Source organism: Anoplopoma fimbria, chromosome 10 (assembly GCF_027596085.1).
Source record: "Anoplopoma fimbria isolate UVic2021 breed Golden Eagle Sablefish chromosome 10, Afim_UVic_2022, whole genome shotgun sequence".
Classification (NCBI taxonomy): domain Eukaryota; kingdom Metazoa; phylum Chordata; class Actinopteri; order Perciformes; family Anoplopomatidae; genus Anoplopoma; species Anoplopoma fimbria.
The window spans coordinates 7,960,579-7,983,493 of NC_072458.1; the positions used below are offsets into that span (position 1 = coordinate 7,960,579).

At 41.0% G+C, this 22,915-nt stretch overlaps 2 protein-coding genes across 3 annotated transcripts in view; both read right to left on the reverse strand.

The window, feature by feature from the left end:
• Positions 1–838: 838 nt before the first annotated feature.
• LOC129097318 (trypsin-like) lies at positions 839–4,498 on the reverse strand. Its single transcript, XM_054606137.1, has 5 exons — positions 4,423–4,498; positions 4,060–4,213; positions 2,473–2,726; positions 1,896–2,032; positions 839–1,461 (listed from the first exon to the last, which is right to left on the reverse strand). Exons 1-5 carry the CDS (start codon positions 4,460–4,462, stop codon positions 1,312–1,314), a joined length of 735 nt encoding a protein of 244 aa, XP_054462112.1. The 5' UTR covers positions 4,463–4,498; the 3' UTR covers positions 839–1,311.
• Positions 4,499–4,924: 426 nt separating this feature from the next.
• The window catches only part of LOC129097316 (histone-lysine N-methyltransferase 2B-like), a 28,747-nt gene continuing 10,756 nt past the window's right edge, over positions 4,925–22,915 (reverse strand). Inside the window, exons 8-36 of one of the 2 annotated variants that reach the window (XM_054606136.1) lie at positions 22,656–22,850; positions 22,316–22,410; positions 18,926–19,030; positions 18,531–18,644; positions 18,246–18,392; positions 17,715–17,807; positions 17,493–17,610; positions 17,173–17,286; positions 16,668–16,858; positions 16,341–16,442; positions 16,014–16,124; positions 15,731–15,807; positions 15,334–15,515; positions 14,616–14,701; positions 14,072–14,206; positions 13,750–13,908; positions 13,465–13,582; positions 13,244–13,322; positions 12,946–13,106; positions 12,561–12,722; positions 10,073–12,416; positions 9,450–9,578; positions 8,950–9,068; positions 8,697–8,822; positions 8,319–8,571; positions 8,078–8,188; positions 7,846–7,929; positions 7,612–7,741; positions 4,925–7,142 (exon numbers count right to left, since the gene is read on the reverse strand). In XM_054606136.1, the coding sequence (XP_054462111.1) occupies positions 6,867–7,142; positions 7,612–7,741; positions 7,846–7,929; positions 8,078–8,188; positions 8,319–8,571; positions 8,697–8,822; positions 8,950–9,068; positions 9,450–9,578; positions 10,073–12,416; positions 12,561–12,722; positions 12,946–13,106; positions 13,244–13,322; positions 13,465–13,582; positions 13,750–13,908; positions 14,072–14,206; positions 14,616–14,701; positions 15,334–15,515; positions 15,731–15,807; positions 16,014–16,124; positions 16,341–16,442; positions 16,668–16,858; positions 17,173–17,286; positions 17,493–17,610; positions 17,715–17,807; positions 18,246–18,392; positions 18,531–18,644; positions 18,926–19,030; positions 22,316–22,410; positions 22,656–22,850 (6,116 nt within the window). In that variant the 3' untranslated portion in view covers positions 4,925–6,866. Of the gene's footprint in view, positions 7,143–7,611; positions 7,742–7,845; positions 7,930–8,077; positions 8,189–8,318; positions 8,572–8,696; positions 8,823–8,949; positions 9,069–9,449; positions 9,579–10,072; positions 12,417–12,560; positions 12,723–12,945; positions 13,107–13,243; positions 13,323–13,464; positions 13,583–13,749; positions 13,909–14,071; positions 14,207–14,615; positions 14,702–15,333; positions 15,516–15,730; positions 15,808–16,013; positions 16,125–16,340; positions 16,443–16,667; positions 16,859–17,172; positions 17,287–17,492; positions 17,611–17,714; positions 17,808–18,245; positions 18,393–18,530; positions 18,645–18,925; positions 19,763–22,315; positions 22,411–22,655; positions 22,851–22,915 lie in introns of both variants that reach the window. The other variant, XM_054606135.1, reaches the window with a different exon arrangement.

Genomic DNA, 22,915 nt, shown 5'->3' on the forward strand with positions numbered 1-22,915 from the left:
GAGGAAGGCTCAGGGTAGTGCTTCAGGTGGGTTGTTGAACTTTCATTAGCTGCAGTACATATATGCATGAGCCAATATGAACTGCAGCTTCTAATGAGTGCATTTAAACACAATAGAAACATAACCACAATGTTGTGATTGCCCAACACAGCTAAGACACTTGACATGGATTTTTATGTTGATGTATGCAAGTCACAATGTCCACTCCACACGTGTGGCACAGTAATGGCTCTTTTTTGGTTTCTGTGTCATTTGGTTTCTGTGTCGGAGTTTCCTTCTTAAAAATGAATATCTCCACCACTGATGTAGAAAAGAACAAAGTAGAAGAGAATGGAGACCCGTTGAAGCTGCTGCAGTGTTTATTGCTGTATCTGTGCTGAGAATATGGATACTGACTTTAATATTATTATTGTTAATTGGGTTTTATTTTCCATCTTATTATTTTAGCAAGTGTTTTACTTTTCATCTTATTTAACATTAATTATAGCATTCTATCATTGTTTTTTATGTCTATATTAAGTCTCTTTTTCTTTTTTGTAAAGCACTTTGTGCTGCATTTCTTGTATGAAAGGTGCAATACAAATAACGTTTATTATTATGTCATCCCTCATATTTATTTATGTGGCACATGCTTCCCTGTTTGATATGGCTGCATGGCTATCCCCTCTGCTCTCTCTGTCTTTTCCTGTGTATGTTTTAGGTCGCCTCAGCAAACAAGAAACAGCAAAGTTTACAAAGCGACATCTGAGGAATGCATGCAAAAAATCCAAACAAGTGAAACGCAGTTATACCTTATTGCTTATTTACTCAAGTTTGCTTGTCTCCCATATCACTCAAGTGCCCAGGGTAACCAAGTACGAAAGGTACTTCATAGAGATGCATGCGTCTATAGTACAATAAGTACAAATTAAATATTAAACATGAATGTTTACCAAAAGTTTTAGGTTTATCTTTTGTTCATTTATTCATTGTGAATTTCAAGACAGCAGTGGCCTTGTGACAGCGCAGAATGGATACAGAACCAGTGAAAAATACAGAATTACCAAGCAAGAGAGCATGGTTATGTTTTGAACACAACTGTGGAGCTCAATGCAAGAAAAACAAAACAAATTCAGTGGATGGACTGAATATGGACGTATCATTTTATTCATTTGTCCAATTCTTCAGAATATTATGTCTAAGCATGCGATTCCTGAGATGTATATGAATGAAATAGTATTACAGAGGGTGTTGCAAATAAACTGAGAATAAACACTGATTATGGTGTTGTAATATCAACCTGCACACGTGGATGTATGGCTGAGTGTGCGTTTAGTTGTTGCCCATGGTGGTGTGGATCCAGCTGTTGTAGCGGCACACGCGGGCGTAGACACTGGGGTGTCCCTGCATGGCACAGTCGTAACCCCAGGACACAACACCCTGCAGCTGACCATTACACACCAGAGGACCGCCAGAGTCTCCCTGCAACACGAGCAAAAGAAGAATAACAGGGGTTTAAATGTTGCTTTAAGTGGTCATAGTAAATCCATGGTATGTTGTGTCATCATGGTGAGCAATGCAACTCAAAATCAAAAGGTAACAGTCCCAGTTTGTATTAAACACCAGTGTTTTGCTGTCCTGTCTAGTTGTTAATGCCTGTTTCACCTTTGGGTATGGTCAGAAGAGATATGTATACATCCATCCTTGAATCCTTAGTTAAAGGATTTGAGATTGGAAAAATGCATAATTGCATTGAAGTAAACTCAATTCTTAGTGAAAATAATGTGGACTCTAATAGTGTGGACTCTAGTGTCCTCACGACACAGAGCAACAAACCGGTACTTGTCCTGCTGCAATAGATGCACACTTGTGCACCACCTGACCCTGTGAGTTCAGTGTGGTGCAGTCCAACTCACTTGGCAGCTGCTGGCACCTCCATTCATGAATCCTGAGCAAAGCATGTTCTCTGTTAAGAGGTGGGGATAGGCGTTCCTGCAGATCCTGTCATCGATGATGGGCTGCCTCAGACACTGCAGCCTGTCAGGATAGTTGTCTATGGAGCAGCAAGGCAAGTCTCAGTTATTGTTCCTACTGTTATGTAAATACTACATGTACTCCGCGTTACATGGAAATAAAGTGGTATAAGTAATATAGTTTTGAGTTGACTAAATGAGTATTTTTCAGATTAATCCTTTATTTATCATTGTATTATGTAAGATTTCAAAAATTGAAGTTTTCTGTTTTTAAGAGGTACTCCAGCTATTTTGTACTGTTCTTCCATAGAGTTGGGGGACTTGGAAAAACTGAACAGAAAACTTCTGTGTGACCGAAGCTCAGTTTGTCATGCAGGCACACTGGTGAAATGATTATGTCTCAAGACTAAAATAATAACACCATGCTACTTTAACTCAATGCTGTATGATTCATCTTACATTATCATTTGAGACCACACATATAACCTCTCTTCTCTTCAAGCTTCCAGACTCAACTTACTTCCGTTGGTGATGATGTTGCCCCACCCAGACACCAGGCAGTTCTCGTCGGCATTGGTGCAGCGGGTGGGCAGGGCTACGGTCTGGACGTAGCTGTTCAGGGTGGCAGGTCGGCTCAGTTTGATCAGCATGATGTCGTTGTCTAGATTGTAGCTGTTGTAATATGGGTGCTTGATCATCCTGGCGCCATCAATCCACTGCTCCGTGCCCTCATTCACAGCGATGTTGTGTTCGCCAAGACGAACCTGAATACGACTGGAGGAGGTATAAAAGTATAGACAGTTCAAATGTCTGTTTTCTTAAAAATATTTCCTTTAATAATTATCTTTAAGAAACATAAAGTTAATGACCTGACTTAGTGGTGTCATTACAAAGCATATATGTAGTTAAAGATAACATTAGCCACCATATGTTTGTGTGCAGGTCTGCTCACACTGGAGTTGGATTCAGTTTAACATTCCATTGCTATAACAACCTCAACTGGCACAGTTCAATATCAGCTCATTTCTATTTGAGTGACAATAAAGTAATTATGCTCAGTTTAGCAGTCAAGAGTCTTTTGGTTAAAGGTCCCATATTATCCTTTTTTAATCATAAGGCAGATGTTAATGATATATAAATACTGTTAAAATATCGAAACGTATTCAGAAGCTGTGACTTTTAACCATGCGGCTACCTCGGGTTCTGAAAAGTCAAGCCAAAGCTGAAGGGCCTTTAACTTGCATTCTTTCTACTGGCCATCAAGTCAGCAGCAAGGACAGCCTGTCCCTTTGGGCCTCCATCCAAAGCCAATCCCCCAAAATGCTCATTATGAATGTAAACAACAAACAGTTATTGTTAGTAATCCGAGCTGTCAAGCAGGCAGCTTGTGGAAGACTACGGTGACAAGCAATGAGTGCACGGCAAAAAGCACTTGGACAGACATGCAGGTATTTTTTGGGATACTGGACCAACTGTTTTCGCATTACCTTTAATCTAACACTTGTTTATGGTATCTCATCTTTTTCACAGTTTCCAAATTGCTTACAATACAAACTTAAAAGGCTGACTCCTGTTTTCCACCTTTAATTGAAGTTTGTTAAGCCTGGTGCATGGCTGTGCACACAGACTGAAGAAGACCAGTAAAACCCCAGCACAATCGCTATTGATCCTTGGTTTGATAGGAGGAAATTAAATGACTTGCAGAGTACATAAGTGTATTGTAATGCAAAAACAATTTTTAGTTCCTGTACTTACATTACATTACATTACATTACAGTCATTTAGCAGACGCTTTTATCCAAAGCGACTTACAATAAGTGTATTCAGCATAGGTATTCAAGAGAACTACTAGTCACCAGAAGTCATAAGTGCATCTCCTTTCTTAAACAAGCATCTAAAGGCATAAACCAGAGCAAAAGTATAGTGCAGAGGCAAATTACTACGAAAACAATAATTGCAACAGACTAATACGAATACAATAAGTGCTACAAACTAATATGAATAGGATAAGTGCAGTAAACGAATACGAATTCAATAAGTGCAGCGAACTGATACGAATACAGTAAGTGCAACAACTAATACGAATGCAATAAGTGCTACTACTTACGACTTGTAGCAGTGAGCAGCCGACACCACCCACTGGCTGGAGATGAGGGATCCACCGCAGAAGTGATACCCGGCGTTCAGAGACACCTGGTAGGGAACAGAGTTCCTGGGACACTCATAACCTCCGACAATCTTATCATCCTCAGCCGCAGCAACTGAAACAGCATGTGAGGATTATGACATGAAATACAACCTAGAAGAACTTAACCATTGCCATGAATAGAAAATAAAACACACAACAGGTTTATAGCAGTTAAAACTTGTTTAAAACTATACAGTCCTGTAAGATTAAACATGTGCATAAGAGTACATTTAAAGTTAATTAAAACTAAATATGACAATAATAATTTGATTAGTCTTTTACACGCTGCTCCAAGCAAAGCCAGGAATATCAGGGTCTTCATGGTGACTTTCTTCTGAATGTAAGATAAAGTCAAACCTGTAACTCTTTATATACACCTCTACAGCACTTTATGTTCCCACATTTCTCAAGGTCGGAATGGGAAAGAGCCATATGGCTGAAGGCAACAAGACCTTGAGTGATGGTAGAGCCCAGGGATAACACTCCCTGACCTCTTAATGACAGTGTTGTAATAAGTTACTTTTTTACCTTTTAATCCTTTAAAAAGTATTAACTTTACTTGGTCAAAAGTTATCAAATTAATTATACTGTATGAAAAACTTCTTCTTTAGGTCATTGCAACACCTGAAGTTAGCAGGACAAATTGTGATCAATCGGCAGCCGCGTGGGCAGCAGGAACATTCAATGGGTTTATCAGTAATAGAAAACCAGATAAGATGTTTCTAAAACTGCAGCAGTTAATGATTTATTAAAAAAAAGAAAAAAAAAGAAAAAAAGAGTCGATGCAATAAAAAGAGCACTATGTGTATTCTAGATTGTCAAACAGGCATCCCGAGATTATTGTTGCAGGGAAAAGGACTGACACAAACAATATCACACATTTTACAAACAAAAATGTATGGTATGGACATGTTAACTTAAGAATCACAAATTATTTTTTTAATTCACTTAATATTTACTCGTTGGTAAAAACATTGGAAAATGGAAGGCAAATTTTCAACATTTACATTTTTTATTGAACATAAATAAAAAAAAAAAATGTAGGTAAAAAAATATTTAACAGGTTTAGAAATTCTTTATACAACTATGTACAGGCAAGGATCCATAGTGAGCCATTAAAGTAACAAAGCTTTGTGTGCCAATTATTAATCCTGAAAAAACACACACTTCCACAGCGTTCAGCCTTCAACCTAAACCCGTGTCCTATCTACATCCACCAGCTGGGTGTGGCTGCACACAGGGAATATGATCACAAAAAAGGTGGCCCCCTTTATCTTAAACTAATCGCAGGCATAATAGCAAGTCATTGTTTAATAATATTGAAGTTTCTTTTTGTTTTTATACTTACAAGAAGAAATGGTTAGAGGAAGTCGTTTTTCACCAATGTGTTGTGTAATAAAACTGTTCTTGCTTCATAACAAATTCCTATGAGGTAGTACACCAGTGAGAGACAAACAGGAGGAAGAGGATGCAAAACAGCCTCAACAAAAAGAGAAAAATATTAACTTAGATGAAATCCTTACTCAGCAATAGCTTCTGTTCCAGTAGTCATAGCCTTCACTTACAAATAGAAAGTTAAAAGCTCAAACACATTTATTTCCATCAGCTTGTTGGATATACATTTATTATTCAAATATACAAAAGGATTAATAAGGTACTGTGCAGGGCAAGATCACTATATTCAATTTGAACCCTGCACCAAGAAAACTCTCCCTTATAAACCTTAAAATTTACAAACAGTACAAAGTAACAAATAAAGAACAGACTGTAATGGCAGGATAAAAGCATTTAGATTACAGCATCTCTGCCGTCACAAATAAAAACAGGAAATTTCAACTGACTAAATGAGGGAGGGGAGGGTTAGGGGTTATCACCTGCACCTAAAATATTAGAGTCCCCCTCACAAGACTTGTGGTATCCAGACTGAGGTTAAAATGTAGCTACACTACAATGTACACAAGGTGCCTTGAGTCAAATGTGTTCCGTCTGATGCGACACCAATGCTGCTGGAGAAGGTCGTCTCATGGTAAGGTGATGAGTAAATTCTCCTCATCCTTCCCTCTGTGACCTTGTATTTACAAAAACACTCTGTCGCCAGCATAACAATAGATCCCTCTTTAAACAGTTATAGCTGCAATCAAATTGTTTTAGTTTGCACCGTTTGTAGCTGGTAATAATTGCCTCCCGGCTGTTGTTTGGCCCCAGTTCCAGCAGAGGCTACTGACAAATTCAACAATGTTACACTGAAAGAATGTGCTGTATGAGATGGTAAAACAGTGCACACGTAAGAAGAAAAAAAGAGTGTGCAGTTTTCCTTAATTAAACTGCACTTCCTACTTCAACAGACCAACAATCCTGCAGTCTGAAATCACATAAATAGTATTTGACATATGGCTCTTATCTGGTTTGTGTGGCTGTTCACAGCAGGTCAGAGGACAAAGATGCAAAAGCAAACGCACGCTGTCCTCCATCAGTCATTAATTGAGATTCCAACTTGGTGAAGACTTTCAGTAGATGCAAGTCTGTGTATGGGCTACCTCACTCTTATCGCCACGTCACAACAGTAGCCTCAATCAGTTAATCAAAGTCCGCCTCCTCAATTCAAGTGCATTAACCAAGATGGCTACTGGTACGTTGTGTGTGTGTGTGTGTGTGTGTGTGTGTGTGTGTGTGTGTGTGTGTGTGTGTGTGTGTGTGTGTGTGTGTGTGTGAGAGAGAGAGTAGTACTAATTTAGGGTGCGACGGCAGCGTCTCGTCCCGCAGTTGCAGTGCAGCTTGCTCTTCTCGTCCTCGATGGGGAACTTGTAGTCGTATGTCAGTTCTTCGCCCCGATAGATCTTCCTCAGGGCGAAGATGACGATGTGCTTGCGTCCGTCCACGTTGATGACGCGGGAGTAGCAGTTCGGCTCGCACGAGTGGTTGATGAAACGAGCCGCGTTACCTTGCATCGTCGCGTCCACCACGTCGAAGTCGTCGATGCGGAACATGTAACAGCCAATGCCCTGATGGAGAGTGAAAACCAAGTTAGTCGTTATTTTCACATTTGAAGTACATTCAACATCTTTAAATTATAATCCTTAAGAGAAAATTAAATTGAATCCAGTTTTGTGATACCATTTATGGTCGGCATTTTTTCTGCAAACGCCATTTAAAGTATTTCCATTCTGTAATTACCCCTATTCACAATGTTATTCATTGTTCGTTGTGGTGTCTGCAATCCTGCACTACATTCAAATCACCAACCCACATCCTATTTCATTACTGCTTCTGCTTCTCATTAAAAGCACTCAAATAGAGTTGCATCTATTGCCGATTAAGTTAATAGTAGCAAAGTTATTGTTTAATTTTTCGCAGCTCTACTTAAAAAAAAAAAAAAAGGAATGAACATGTATAATAATGGAAGCAGAAACTCTGACTGTCATTATGATGATGACTTCTAAATACAATCTATACTTTACTCTGTTTACTTACCTTGCCGTCATAATATTTTTCACGCTTATCAGTCAGAACAGCGCGAATGACTGTGCCGGCGTACTCGATCACCATTTCACCAGCCTCGATGTTCCTTTTGCAGAAAAGCCCGCGACCATGAATTTCAGATCTAAGAGAGGATAACAGTTAAATACAGACAGTTAAATACATTTGAGCACACAAATTATTTGGGACCTTAATAAAAATCTCATGCCTTTCATCTCATGCCATTACCTGTAAACTCCTACTGCTTCTTTGGAGATTTTTTCCAGGTGTCTGAATCTCATTGCCATGGGAAGCTCACTGCTGGTGGCTCGCCTGTCAGAGTGATACAAAGAAGGTGGCGTCAACATGGACATGGCATCTGCTAAATTACCATCTTTAGAGTTCCTGTTGGTTGTGGAGTGCAGTGGGTTTAAACTTGAAGGTTAGAATCAAGAAAATGCCTTAAAGGTAACCCCCTAACCTGGAAGATTTCAGTGGGAATTCATCCTCCTCCTCCTCAAAGGGGCCAACGATCTCAGGGAGCTCCCTGTGTTGTGATGCCAGGAAGTTGAACATATCAAAAGTCGCTTTCCTGATTAAAGAAAGAAAATAAAATCAATTTGAGGTGTATTTTAAGTCACAGACAAGAAACAGAAACCAAGCCACAGCATTAAACAATTAATAATTAAACCAGTTATAACAAAAAGTAACTATGTCCGTACCGTGTGTAGACTTCAGTCCGAGCGCAGCCACTCGGATTGAGGGGAAGCTCTTCCTCGATGTCGTCACAGCGGTGGAAGCGGAAGCGGTGCCGTTTGCAGTGTGCTGCACCATGCAGCTGCTCCAGCAGGAAGATGACGGCATCGTGGACGACACCGAGCACCCGCGGCCCGCTCATGCCGCCCAGAGGCAGCTGCTTCAGATGGAAGCCTGCTCGAGCTTCGAGGACGCCGTCAATCACCGCACGCCAGGCGACTGACGGAGGAGAGAGATAAGGAAGGTGTGAGAGCCGAGCTGCAGACATGCTGACAATTTTCTCCTTTTAGTCGCTCTTCTCAATACATATTCAGAGCACAGGACAGAAACCAAGCAGCTCTTACCCTCTATGCTGTTAGCTTTAACACAGAAGCCATCTTCACTGGTGATTTCAAAACGCAGGTGGGGCTGGTTCATGTATGTCCTCTTTCTGTGTTTGGGTGCAGATGCATCTTCTTCTGAGCTAAAACCTGTAAAATTAAAGGAGCCGTAGTTGTAAAATAACCGTTTCTCCTGTCAACGCCGGGAACAGTAGCTGTTGCGCTGGTGATTATTAAAAAGACATCCAAACAAATAAACATTGAATTAGTTGCAAACCTGAATAAGGGCCCCATTCTGAGAGGTCTCCATGGCGAGCACTGACCCACATGTGGGTTTTACCCGGAATCAGGCTGTTGATTTGTGCTTGCAAGGGGGGACTCTCAACCTGAGGATGCCTGAGAAGAAAGAGCAAACAATTAAGTACAAAAAAGAAAGGAATCACTATACCACATTTGAGGAAAAAATGATTAACATCATTTTATAATGTATGGGCATGTTCAGAGAACTTATGCATTTTGATCATCTCCAAAAATAAGCCTGTTTTGGCAAGCAATACTACTTTGAATCATAACATTGCTTCAAATTGTACTTTAATCGCTATTAATGCAGAATTACCTCCTTTTTAAATTAAAATGGTTTAAAATTCTATCCCTCAAACATAGAGGTGGGTAAACATTTATCTATAAATTCACATTACCTGACGTAAATCATTTGCCTTATTACTTTATAGGAGAGTGATAAGGCTCTTAATAAGAGAACCTTTAATTCTAGCTTACCTCGGGGGTGAAGTAGCCGGTAGTGGTGGAGCAGTAATTCTCAACTGTTCATGTTCACGCAACATTTTCTCCTGGTCCATGTCGAGGATATCCTTCATTGACGGAGCTTTCATTCTCACACCACTCGGTCTGTTCGAAGAAAACAAGAAACATTTAGATGAGGTAATACACCGATTGCCAAGACTTTCACAAAAACAAGTGCCGTTACTGTTAACATCATTAGGGTTGTCAAAGTGTACGTGCTGACAACAATATATGACAACAGGCAGGCTTGCTGAGTGACAATACAAAGATGACAGCCTGAAAATGGACAGGTGATGTTTATTAAGGTTTAAAATAATGCAGACATCATAAAAGATAAAAAAAAATAACATCATGAAGAAAATTCAATTTATCAAACAATTATTTCTACTTTTATCATTTCACAACCAACCCCTTAATGAAAATAGCCAATAGCTGCATCCTCAATAATAGTTTTTCCTAGGTTGTAATCAAAACTTACATTGCAGTTGAAAGATATTTTTTGGACAACATGCACTCGTGTACTTTGGTAGTTTCTGTTTATAATACTTTCTTGCACATTGCAGTAAAAACAACTAGAGAATAATAACATCTTTGAATACCTGGATTCATCAACTTCATCCAGCTCACTTGATGAATCCCTCAAGAAGTCCATCTTGGATTTCTTCCTGGAGGGACGGTCGGACACCAATGACACTCTCTTGACCTTCACCTGGTGGTCCGATGAAGCAGGTGTTGGTTGCGGGATGAAACCACTAGGGGACTCTAACGGTGCAGCCGGCGACTGATCTGATCCCTCTGCGTCCTGAAACTGTGACGGCCTTTGCAAGCTGGCCTTTGTCTGCAGAGTTTTACTGAGGATGAGGGGTTTTGTCTTTGGCTCGTCTCGGTGGGTGGCCATGGCTCTGTCAATAATAGCCTGGGCTGTGCTTTCTTCAATGTTGGAGAAAGCTGCTTCAGGGACACCCTGCACACTGACAGGAGTTGTGGGAGCCGGAGTCCCAATGCTTTTCACAGGCACTACTCTAAAAATGACTTTTCTCTCGGACGTCGTGGGGACGTTACCGGCAGAAGGGACGTTTGTGGTGGAGAGGCTGGAACGAGGCTTTATTACAACACGAGGGACCGAGCGCTGCAGGGCATTACCGCTGTGGAGGATCTTGGCAATCTGGCTTATTTTGTTGTAGGCAGGAGAGTTTGTACTGAGTGACTGATAAGTGTTTGATCTGGGGTCTTTGATAAGAATCTGACCTTGTCGGTTGACTAGAAGGACCTGGGGGGCAGGAGCCGGGGGCGGGGGCGTGCTAGTGCCTGCAACTTGATTCTGAATCCTTACTTGCTGCGGACTTCCTGTCCTCGAGCTGTCCAAGCGAATGGCGATGGTTCTTCCCTGTGAGGCACCAGGCTGGACAGGTACGTTTAAACCATTGATCACAATGGGGGAGGTGACTGTGCGTGGAACTGCACAAGCTGCAGCAGCAGCAGCAGCAGGGGAAGCCGATGCATTATTTACAGTCTGTGCAGGTTGAGGGGGCAACATCAATTTGAGTTTGCGCTGCTGTGGAAGACACGGTTTTGGCGACAAACGTTTCAGATTTGATATCGGATGTTTTGTCTTCACTATGATGGCTTTCATCTGAGCTGTGGGAGATTTCTTGGTTTTACGCTCTGGACTCTGAATACGCTCTGGAGAGTAGTCAGGGTCATTCAAATCATCTTTAAATCCTTCAACGGAGTCGGTCGATGAGCTACTGTCATCTTTATTGCCAACTTCAATAATATTCGGGCAAACCACAGTGCCATCTTCAGCAGAAATAAAATGGCCTGTAGTGGAATCCAAAAACACCTCATTTTGAGATGTTGTTGTTTCGGAGCTTATCTGGACCACCTCCTCCTGAAATGACATATCACCGGTTCCATAACCTGTTTCAAGAATCTCAGATGGTGGGTTACTATCCCGAAACTCTAGCTCAGCTGACTTAGACACGCTGTAGCTTGGCTCCAGCCTCTTTAGAGCGACCGTCAGCTGCTTAGTTGGTGTATTATGGTTGGTGTGAATCTTAGTCTCTCCATGTTCTCCTTCTGTTTCCTGAGCTTCATCGTCCACCACCTCGCTTTCATCACTCTCGGACCCGCCATCCGCTCCATCTAACTGTGAGATCGACTGTGTGGAAGTGAGCTGTCCTGAGGCTTCTGAGCTGCTAGCTGCGTCGCACACAACTGTGCGTGAAAATTTCAAGTAATGACTGGACTCTTCATCTTCAGAATTCTCCTGATTGTCTACTTGCAATTCCACATCTTGCACTACGCTCTCAGCATCTCCTCTCCCGCCTTGTGCTCCGCAGTGAAGTGCCACATTCTCCGTGAGCAGAGCCTCGTCAAACTCAAGCTTAGCATTCAGCATGGAGGCCACTGCTACCTCTGTGTCGGTATCAAACACAGTGTAGGGTAGCTCCTGGGCCATCAGGTGAGCTACCTCCTCTTCCAGGTTATCAGGGGCTAGTGAGATCCCATTGGTTGTGGCCACTGCTGCATCCTCTGCCTCAGATGATGCTAGGAAGTCTTGGGGAACTTCTGCAGAAACTGGAGTGGTGATTTTGAAGTTTTGCCTCCCTTTGGGGGATTGAGTGATTGCTCCTCTTCGAGGTGACAGCCCTGCAGTAATGCTGGAGTTGGATCGAGGCGGGGAGTTCCAGACCGGTGATGCAGAGTTTTGTCGTGACAGAGGAGGCGAGGCTGCACCAAGGTTTGAGGACTTCGGAGGGGAGCTAAACAGGGCACATCTGGAGTGTACGGTGCCACCAGAGCGGAGGGTCATGGGTACAGATGGGTCGCTCTCTGTTGGCGAGGAACTGCAGCAGCTCCTCGTTGAGAGCCTGCGAGGCCGACGGTTGTCCTCCAGGTCCCTCAATGTCAGGATGTGATGCGATTTGGGAAGAGCTGACCCTGAAACATCAAATAACAAAGAGTAAAGAAGAAGCAACAATGCTAATTTATAGGGTCTACTTCGAGAATACAGTAAGATGTGACACATTTAACACACAAACCATAGGGGGAAAAAAAAGTTTTACAACTTCTTAAACTATTTACCTGGAGATGGAAGAGGTCGGGATGATCCTCCTGCTGGTTTCCTGGTCTGTGGGAAACCAGGACTTTTGGATCCAGATGTGTTGTGCTGTTTTGAGTTGGGTGATGGAGTAGTGGACTTTATAGGGCTGGATGAGGAACTTAAACGTTCCAGGGAATCCATATCTAGCAAAGAAGCAAAAAGGTGTCACGTCGCAAAAGTAACATTTGACGGAAACCAAAAGAACAGTTGGATCAGTTTTAATGAAGGATTTAGCTTAATCATTTTAGGGACTAGTAAGTTTTTTTTTGAGGTCGCACGTCAGGGCTGTACTTTTGACAAAAAAATGTCTGTGAGTGCCGGCACTAAGCCAGGCCTTCAATAAAAAAATTGAAACTTCCTGCTGACCTCTGCGGTGGTTGGGGCTGTGGACTATGGTGTGATTATCTTCTTTGTCCCATCTCGGATCATGTTCCTCACCAGGGAGAGGTGTGCTCACTTCTGTCACCTTACAGGTGTACTTGCAACGTCTCCGGGGGTCCACAGTGCTCCAGTACAACCGAGAACATCTGGAAAAGGAAGGGAGGAAGAATGCGTTCATGCAAATAAATAAATAAATAAATAAATAAATAGTAAACTTGGGGTTTTTATAACAAACATACTAAGAAATAAGGCTACCAGTTGTTTAATGACAATGAGCACTTACTGATAACCAACAGGATACAGCATCCTCCCATTTGACGACAGCTCAGACAACACACCAAGTTTCTGAATCTGCAGAGAGCCTGGAAAAATGAGAAAAGAAAGATAACACAGCAGATTAAAGGCAGTCTGTTATGTAGCAGTAACATTGTATTCCTGTGTAGAGTCACACAACCTGTACAGGAGTCAAGTGGCTCAAACCGACAACAGCCAACATTTTCATACCTATGGTCATGTTGATGGATTCTGGGTCAAGGCCTGTGAGGAACTTTCTTCTGAGATTGATCCCATCAAAGTCCACATATACCCGTCGAGGCACTTCAAACCCTTTCCCAGACACCATCTAGGATGATAAGGTAGTAGAGTATGATAAACATAAACCATACAATGTAGAGAAAATCAGCGTGTGTGAGGGGAAACAGATGGAGTAATAGTTTCCCCTTTGATAAAATGGTTATACAACTATAATACAAATAAAAGAGAAGTTTGGTGGGGATATTGTGTCTATACCTTCGCACTGACAAGATCCCTGTGATTGAAGCAGAACACCTTCCTGTCCATCTGAAACACACAGTTCCTGGCACGAGCACACATAAAGTGGAAATTACTCTGGCAGGTGGCAAGACAGCAGCCCACGGTGGCCCCCGACTGCCCACAACGATCACAACGCTGCAGAATGAAGGACACAAATAGTGTTACTTCACTTATATACTATACACAATACTGTTCACACACGTAGAGCACAGAGTTATGTGACTTTTGCAAATCCTTCAACACTGGACAAATAAATATCTTGCTACAAGAAACATACATTTTCCTGGTAATGTCTTACCAGGTGGCGCCCTCTTGAGACAGCGCTGTGCACTTGCAAAAGAGCACTGTTCTCCTCATACACCTCTGCAGACCACAGACAGCAGTTAATGTGGGCCCACTCATTCTGTCCTAAGTACAAGAGCCGTCCTGCATCCTATCAGGAGAAAAACACATTCACGTCACTTAATAATCAGTCGAGTAGACATTTTTTTAATGTAAGAAGAAATGCAGAACATTTAGAAACTTGTCTAATCAGAACAGTTGTAATGTAGTCACTGAAAACATGATGTATCCTTCTTCTGTGTTCAGGTAGTTGAGTTTTTATGAAAATTTGCCAGTGGAGCTGGAAACCTTTTCTGAAAATCTTTAGGTTTTGAGCTGTTGGTCAAAAAAAAGTCACCTTGGACTGTACATGTGTCGTGGTATTTTATCTTTTATAATTTTTCTAATGTGTTATAGACCAATCGATTAATCAAGGAAATAATCTGCAGATTTAAGGGTGATGAAAATATAAATTAATTGCAGCCCTTGTAGTAAAAACACAGTAAAACAGTCAAACCCACCTTGGGAGCAGAGTCTCCATTTTGTTGACACAGAGCACACTGCCTCATATCTTCAGTCCTGGTTGTTTCCGGCTCACTCTTCACACCTACGAGAAAGAAAGAGGAGCAAATGAACAAATACATTTGTTTTAAATCTGAGAAAGCAAAAATAAGTGGAGATGTACCCATGCGGCATTTGAGAGCTGCAATAAAAGATACCTGTAATTATCTGTTTGATTCAATAACTTAGAATCTTCAAGGGCAAAAATGTGAAGAGAACAATAATATATTTAGATTGATTTGTTCGTTTTTCACTGTTAGGAGAACCCTCAACATCCTTAAGATAAATCATTTATTCATGTTAAACGTATAATAACCTTGGACTGCATTTATACAGCGCTTTTCTACCTCCCAGACAAGAAGAGCAGGATATCAACCACCAACATTGTTATTATAGGACGACCGATCCTGCGGCTCAGTTTAGATTATTTAGTTAATATGTAGACTAATTAATCCCTACCGACTCATGCCCTTATTGACAAGAGTTTTTAGGCTACAAAAACATTGGAAAAAGTTACTAGTATTATAGCACTTTATTTTTGCATTTGCAAATGTGAAACTTGTAAAGATATGATCACTCCCTAGTAAAAATGAACAGCAGTTGGGTGTCCAAAGGTTCTAACAAAGATCACATCCGTCAGCAGAAATGATACAGAACAGGCTACAATAGTTTCCATACCATGTGAATACCGAGGGCGGCCGTGGGGTACATCAGACTGCTTTGCAGTGACTGGGAACGGCACCGACTCAGTTTTCCCTGCCTGAGGGCCCCTTGTCTCTTTGGGCTGGTATGTCCTTTCCAGCCACTGTGCATAGCTGTGCTCCTTAGATGGTGGGATTACCGCCTCAGGGAGCATGCCACTACAGAGTGAAGAATAAGGACCATAAATCAGAAGACAGGGTCAGAGAGGACGTTTGGGAAAACTACGCCGGGACTGACACTTTTACTGTCTATCATTTTTTATTTGACTAAACACATGCCTAAACCTTCAACTATGACAAAAAGCTCAAATATACATACTGAGAGAATAATTAATAAATTGTAGATATATTGAGGGAACAATGTTGGTGATTACCTTGGGAATTCCTGGGAGAATGTGTTCCACTTTTTCAGAAGGCTTGCAGGTAACCAACTGAACACCCGCTCAATCAGCTGCAAGAAAAACAAAAACAATTATGGTGAATAATGGTGTCTATTTGTGGACATTTTGGACAAAATCTGACTCGAAAAAGTATTTTTAATAGTCTTTTAATATTTGTTTAATAACTCAGCTCCACATTCCAGCTTGTCAAATCAGACGAAGATAACCGTCTCTAAAAATAAACTTCAACCCTGGGAGATTTGGAACGGAAGCTTACTTTTACATAGCGCGCTCTGGCCTGACTGGTCGGTCTCTGGTCTTCAGGGAGAAGCTCCTCCTCTTTAGACCACTTCCTCATCACAGAGAGGACATCAGCATGAAAAGCTTTCTGTGTAAGCAAGAAGGGAAAAAAGGAGGTCAGGGATTCATTCACGAACATCTCGCAAGAGTGGTTTTCAAAAAGTAACTCTGTTTTATTGATTCCTTTCAGCTGAATGTGGCAACACTTGCTGTATTTTATCTATTAATGTCTGGGTTGGTACACACACAGGAATAAAAACAGGAAGAGCTGTTCTAAGGGGATTATCAGGAAAAATAAACTCACTATTGAGATGTAACCACCGCCTTTAAACTTCTTCTCCATAGCTTGTAGATCACACACTGGTTGCTGTTCCCTGACAAATTGTGTGTCGTTTGGTTCCCGACACTGAAACACAAAAAATAACAGTTTAAATCAAATGACTTATCCTGCAATCTGGTAGAGATGACCAAAAACAATAACACAGAAATACTCAATTTGAAACAAAAGATAATAGGATGACCTAAAGGTTAGGTAAAAGCTTTAAAACAGTATGCTTCTTTTTTGTTTATTACTGTCAAATATAAGGATCTTAGGATATTATCTGTCAAAGTCCCATGGGTAAGCTCTTACCACTTTACACATAAGGAGGTGCTGTGTGGTGTTGTGGGAGAGGAGGTCTGTGAGAACCACCTCCAGCCCGGCTATCAGCCTGCTCTGGAGCGCCTCCTTCAAGCTGCTGTGTTCACTCTGCTGCTCGCTGCAGGGTGAGCAGGTGAAATACTCCTCCTCTAGTTGGCTTGACAGCAACCCAAACAGCTCATCTGAAATGAAACAGACAAATTTAGGAGGCCATATTGTTGATCAAGATTAAATCTGATGTATTATTATGTTCTACATAATACTATATGCCCCTCTTTAAGTTCTCAAGATGTGGTTCAAATTGAATTATGCACCTTTGTATTCTTTTACATGTAACAAGAGATGTTTTATTGTGCAACATTTGATTCATTCTCTTATAAGCAATGAGCATATTCTTCCATATATTGAAGGTTGAGAGATTTATTGGTGTTTGGTTGGAATGAAAACTCTGGATCACTTTGAAATTTAATTTATGAATAAACAGAGTGTTACTCACCGGAAAGTCCTTCACATGAGTAATGAATCCAGTGGCTGCACTCTGAACACTGAATCATCTGTGTGTCTTGGTTGTTGTCTTTGTAACATTTGTGGCAGACGGTGCAGAAATTACCTGATGTAGATGCAGATCTTATATCAGTCACATCATCCACTTCTAGTGCCGCATATTTTAACTCTGAAAGCAGGCTATGCATACAAATCCATTTTATACCTTTACCTTACGACTAAGTCTGGGAGGTTTCCAAACACTGAACCATTTATTTACTGGCCATTCAAAAATAAGACTACAAAGCCTCCAAAAAAACACTGACGTCTTACCTTTTTTGTGGAGAGAAGTGCAGTCAGGACAAAGATCCTGCTCGTGGTTCCAGGCCAAGTCCCAAGTCTTTCCAGGAGTTACGCCGCAGCTTTTACACCGGATGCATGTCATGCACACCTGCACAATCACAAATATGTCACAAAACATTTTTTTTACAGGAATTATCCCTTGATACCCTTAGGATGTGGCAAAACCAAAACATTGTTGGCTAAAGCAATTACCCAGGGCATGTTGCAGTTCATAGGCTTAGGGTAAGTTGGTCCCAAGCAGGAAGGGTGGTAGGAGGTTTGGCATCTCCGACACTGTAACACTGGCTAGAAAGGAAAAAGTACATCAATTGTGAGTTAATTAACGGTTCAAATAATTGACTAGCACATCATCAGCATGAGATCCCTCTTCCAAATTCGCAAAACATGCTACTAAATAAAAATAATCTTCATAAAATGTTCATGTCTCACAAAGACACTACATCGCAAAATGTAAAAAATGGATTGCTAATGTCCATGTATCATTTTCAATTATATAAAATCTAATCTATTATGTACAATACCTGTGTGTTTGAGAATGTAACCAAATTTAATTTCAAGTCAGGGGGAGAAATTATTACAGCAAGTGATCCCGGTTTCAAAGTATAAATGGGAACACGACTCTTGCATTAAGATAGACTTGAAAAATTGTGAACACATCCTTAAACACATTTAGGGGACTTTTTAAGTTTTATACTATACTGTAAGTGATGCTGGGTTGCATACCTTTGTGCTTTTGCTTCGGCGGCCACACACGTGGCAAAATTTGCAGCGCCGGCAGCACCAGTTCTCCTTGTTGTCCTTCTGGGGGCGCTCCTCTGGGGAGAGGCAGAAACTGTGGAAAGGCTCACAGCAGATCTGGCAGAATATCATCTGAAGGAAGTGTGAAACAAAAGTTATTATTGGCACTGCAGAGCACCAAAACAAAAGCGCTAGCAAACATGGGTTTGGAGATATGATGGGTAAAATGTTAGCAGCAGTAACACTATTCAAGCTCTGGTAAAGAATTACCTCATGTCGTCCTTTACTGGCGCAGAGCAGACAGACAGGTTGTGGTGTCGTAGGGACAGACGTGAGGACGCTGAGGCCGCCCATTAGCCACACGTTCTGGACAGCACAGTCCTCCTGGTTAACATAAGGAAAGAAAAAGAAAGTAAGTTCAAAGTGATCAGTTTCTTCTTGGGTATTCTGATGATGCATGAGCTCATTAATGTGTCTTAAACGTCCAAAAAATATACAGCTTCATAATGACCCCATAACAACTGCTAGTTACATTGCTGGACCTCAACATGTCACAATAATAAAACATGTAGTTTGCTCAAGTCCTGTTTATTTCAAACACCAGGATGAATGCAGTTTATAGTTTAAGTATATAAATGCCAACCAACACAAGAGCAAAAACTCACCTTGAAGTCTACACGAATCTTGTACTTGTTCTGCAACAAGCCCTTTTGGGGAAACCCGTTAGTTAACCCAGTCAGGGTGTTCCCTGATGCACACTCTGCAGGATTCTGGGAACGAAGGACATAGTGTTTGTCAGTTGTGAGACAGTTTTTCAGCACTGTCTCTTTTACAGAACCGTCCTCCTCCTCTTCAGGTGGATACCCTCGTCTGTCCTTCTGCTCCTGTTGCGTGCCCTCCTGTAACTCTGTGTGTGGATCGACTGTCTCAGGGAGCACTTGTACAGTTTTATCTTTGTTAGCTCCATGTGTCTCAGTCAAAACATCTAGGTTCTGCACCTCAGCCTTTGAATGTTCCTGAAAACACAACTTTGACGAAGCCTCTGTCAGAGCTGAGTGCAGTAGGGACTGGGGATGTTGTTGAGATGGGGATGATATACATTTGTGCAAATGCAAGGCGGACTGCACCAAGGCCTTGGGCAAACGGTGCAAACGTAACAGCAGTGATTTCTGTTTAGAGTCTGTTATTGTATGTGGTGGAAGTGGAGAATCGGGAGATGTTACAGGCTCGGACAGTTCTGGAAGGCACTGCGGTGTGGAATGTGATGAATGTGAAATAGCAGGCTGCGTTATAAGCTGGGACAGTATTGGTGAGTGAGAAGCACACTGATCTGGACTTGGGGGACTCTGTTTGGGCAAAGACAGAGCAGACTGCAGGATATAATCAGGCAGACGGTGTAAGTGTATTTGGAGCTGCTGCTGCAGCTTCGGCATTGGGCTTCTGGGAAGGCTGGTTTCTGGTAAATTTTCTCTGGGCTCCGTCTCCTCCGTGTTCTCCTGTTCCTGTGGAGGAGGGGACTCTAAGCCAACCGACAGGTACCAAAGTGACACGAATACTAGTGACATGCAGAGGCGGCGACCGGCAGCAGCCAAAGTGACAGAAAGGGAGATGAGTGCTAAGACATTGAGAACATTAGCCAGGAATAAGAGGCAAGAAAAGGTAAAGACGGTGCATTAAGCTGCAGCAGAGACACACATTAAGTGTTCAAAGTCTGCCACAAAAACTAAACGACTAGCTCATCATTTTGCTAACATAAATTTAGAAACTACTCTCTATGTACTATGAACACTAAATAATAATTTGTCATGTTAAGTGTCTTTCAAAAAGGCAGACATCTCTGATGTGCAAGCTGAACAATGCAAATAGGCAGATAACATGAGAACAAGAGATAAATCATCAACCTTGGAGGTGAAAGAATTATAGATTTGCACCTTCCTATCACTACACCAGGAACTGCAGGTTTGAGGTTGATAAAGAGTAGACGTTCTCTCAGTTTGTTAGTTTTAAAAGAAGATTTGTTTTTTCATGTGCAATATTAAGTTTGATGCCGCATTACATGCATTTCTGCAAGATTGCTAGAAAAATAATATTGTAGGATCATAAGTTATAAGGTTCTTAATGATCTTTGCATTTTCTCGTTTGTGTTCAGCCGCATTTTCTATTTTAAAAAGGAGACATACAGAAGCCTAAGTCATGTTTGGTTTAAATGTTGCCACATGCACATACAGTGTGTTTAGATGGACATAGCTTAACCTACACATGCAGATATTCATATGTGTATTTTTTTTTTTACACAAGTATTGCGTGATTACATTCATGTATTTACACAGATTAGCATTTATATGCATTTGTATTGCAAACAAGCATTTCCAGACCAGTGGGTCTCCACCAATAAACTGTTTTTTTATTTTATTTTGAAGGACAAAACATGTCTTTTGCACCCACCAGCATACTGTCCACAACCATGTCAACCAAGGACCAATCTGCAGCAAACGAAAGCCCCTAAATTGGGTGAAACCAGGAAAAGCCACTTGTCGCTTTGGTTACAATGCCACTTATATAGACCACATGTTGTGGTTTTATGTACTTGTTTCCTCTTTATTCTCGTCTTCAAAATATGGTGGCTTCCTTTCTTGCTGATGTTTGAGGGAGGAGGAAGATGAGTTACTGGCTACTGGCAAAACAAACCAATGAGTCAACCATCAATAAGAAGCAGCAGACAGCCATGATGTTCCAGATTTTAAGATGTCGGCACATTTCTTATATGTATTTAGGGGTACATGTCATAACTTGACAAAACCAGCATTCATCACCAATTCACAAGCAACAAACAAAGATGGAGATTAATTCAACACTTGGAAGCCGTGTCTATGCATAAATATAGGGGAATTTGCTTATGAAGAATGTCAGGAATTCAAGCAATGCAGATATAAAGTAAAAAATGATTTGCAATTCTTTCAAGACAGAGCTTTGACAGTGGACAAGCAAACGGTTCCTAATTTGCGAGTTTGCTTGATTAGATAGACATGTGATTTGAAATGTACATGTCATCTAGAACAAACAGAAGCAAAAAGTCAAGACTTAGGCTTCATTTTAGGTAACAGCCCTTTCCACATTTAAATTAGTGGTGTTAGAAAGCGATGGTAGATTTTTCTGATCAGTTATACTGTGTGAGACCTAATCAAAATATACACTTGCTATCAAAAGGCTAATACTTTTATTGTTAGTTAGGTTTTTAAATCATTAGGTTTGTCAAAGTGAAATTTGAAAACATGTTAACAAATTTGTTTGTATTTATTGTAACCAATTCAAAGAGGTGCTACTCTAATAAGAAAATCTATTCAAAGTGATAACATCTGGTCATGGTAGTTGTCATTTTGCTAATTTAACACTCACACTTATGAGATCATTTACTTCTATATTCTGGAATCTGGGCTAAATATGTAAAGTAAAATGCTTATTTAAAGGATTGGCTGCAATCTGTGACCACTAGATGGCCCTAAATGCTAAACACTAGTCCTTTTACCACAACATAGGTAGTTTCCCTACCAGTTTAGTTGTAGATTACATTTCAAAGCCTTGGTCTTATGAGACCAGCACTGCATTTTATCATGATTATAATTTATAAAACATGAAGTCAAGCACATGCAAGGTTTTAATATAAAGGAGAAAGCTAAAAGTCAGAAACAGAAGTTTAGCAAGGCTGAATTTGATAGATTAGACTCACTCATTCAGACACAGGTAATCAAATCAAAATGTGGAAAAATCGAGAGTGGATGCAGACCTGGGCAAAGTGTTGCTGCAGATTTTGTTGTTGTCTAAAACATGATTACGCTCAGTTAATCATTTAATTTACGCTGGCAAATTTATTAAGAGAAATAAATGATTTTAACAACATTATTTTACCATTTCATTATTAATTGTCATCAATCCTGAAATTTAAAAAGATGATTTTTTTTTTTTTTTAAATACATATATATAAAAATACAATTTGACCCAGGTTTGATCAGGCGGAACATTGAAAGTGAGGAGGGAAATCTGCTGGATGGTTTTACCTTGTAAGCTCTGGGTCTGCTCCCAGCTCCTCTGGAGAACGGCCGGCGAGGCTTCACCGCCTCAGCTGGAGGGTCGTCTGGCAGAGATCCGCCATCTTGAGGAGCAAGATTTTTAACAGGAGAAAAAAAGATCAGAGACAAAGTTTTGATTCTAATGTGTGGACGCAGCTTCTTAAATTCCTTTTCGAAAAGTGCTATTGCAAGAATTTAAGGGCCTTGAGTGAGGGAGTTTGAGGGGGCTTGTTGATAAATTTGTGATACGCTAGCTGCAACAAAGCCACTATCTAGAAAACCAATACAGTGACAAGGAAAGACACCATGAAAACAAAACTTTAGTTACCTTGTTTGCTAGCTGCACCTACAGTCGGCTTGACTGGCGATTTATTTGGCTTAACTTCTTCTTCATCCTCAGATTCAGACTTGAGCAGGCTGCTGTAAGAGCGTGGTGTGATGTTACGCAGGGAATGTTTCCTGACGACAGGCGTCATCGAGGTGGATCCTTCGCACACCGAGCTCGCAAACTGCCTCGACTGGACTGAAAAAAGGGAACCCCATGATTAATTTTGTAAACAGACAAGATAAGTGGATATGTTTTTGAGA

Excerpts from the sequence above, each read along its gene's own strand:
- LOC129097318 (XM_054606137.1), bottom strand. The coding sequence starts at position 4,462 with ATGAAGACCCTGATATTCCTGGCTTTGCTTGGAGCAGCGT. Across the intron at positions 4,214-4,422 it reads GGCTTTGCTTGGAGCAGCGT|TTGCTGCGGCTGAGGATGAT; the intron begins GTAAAAGACTAA and ends ATGCTGTTTCAG. Across the intron at positions 2,727-4,059 it reads GCTGCTCACTGCTACAAGTC|TCGTATTCAGGTTCGTCTTG; the intron begins GTAAGTAGTAGC and ends TACCTCCTCCAG.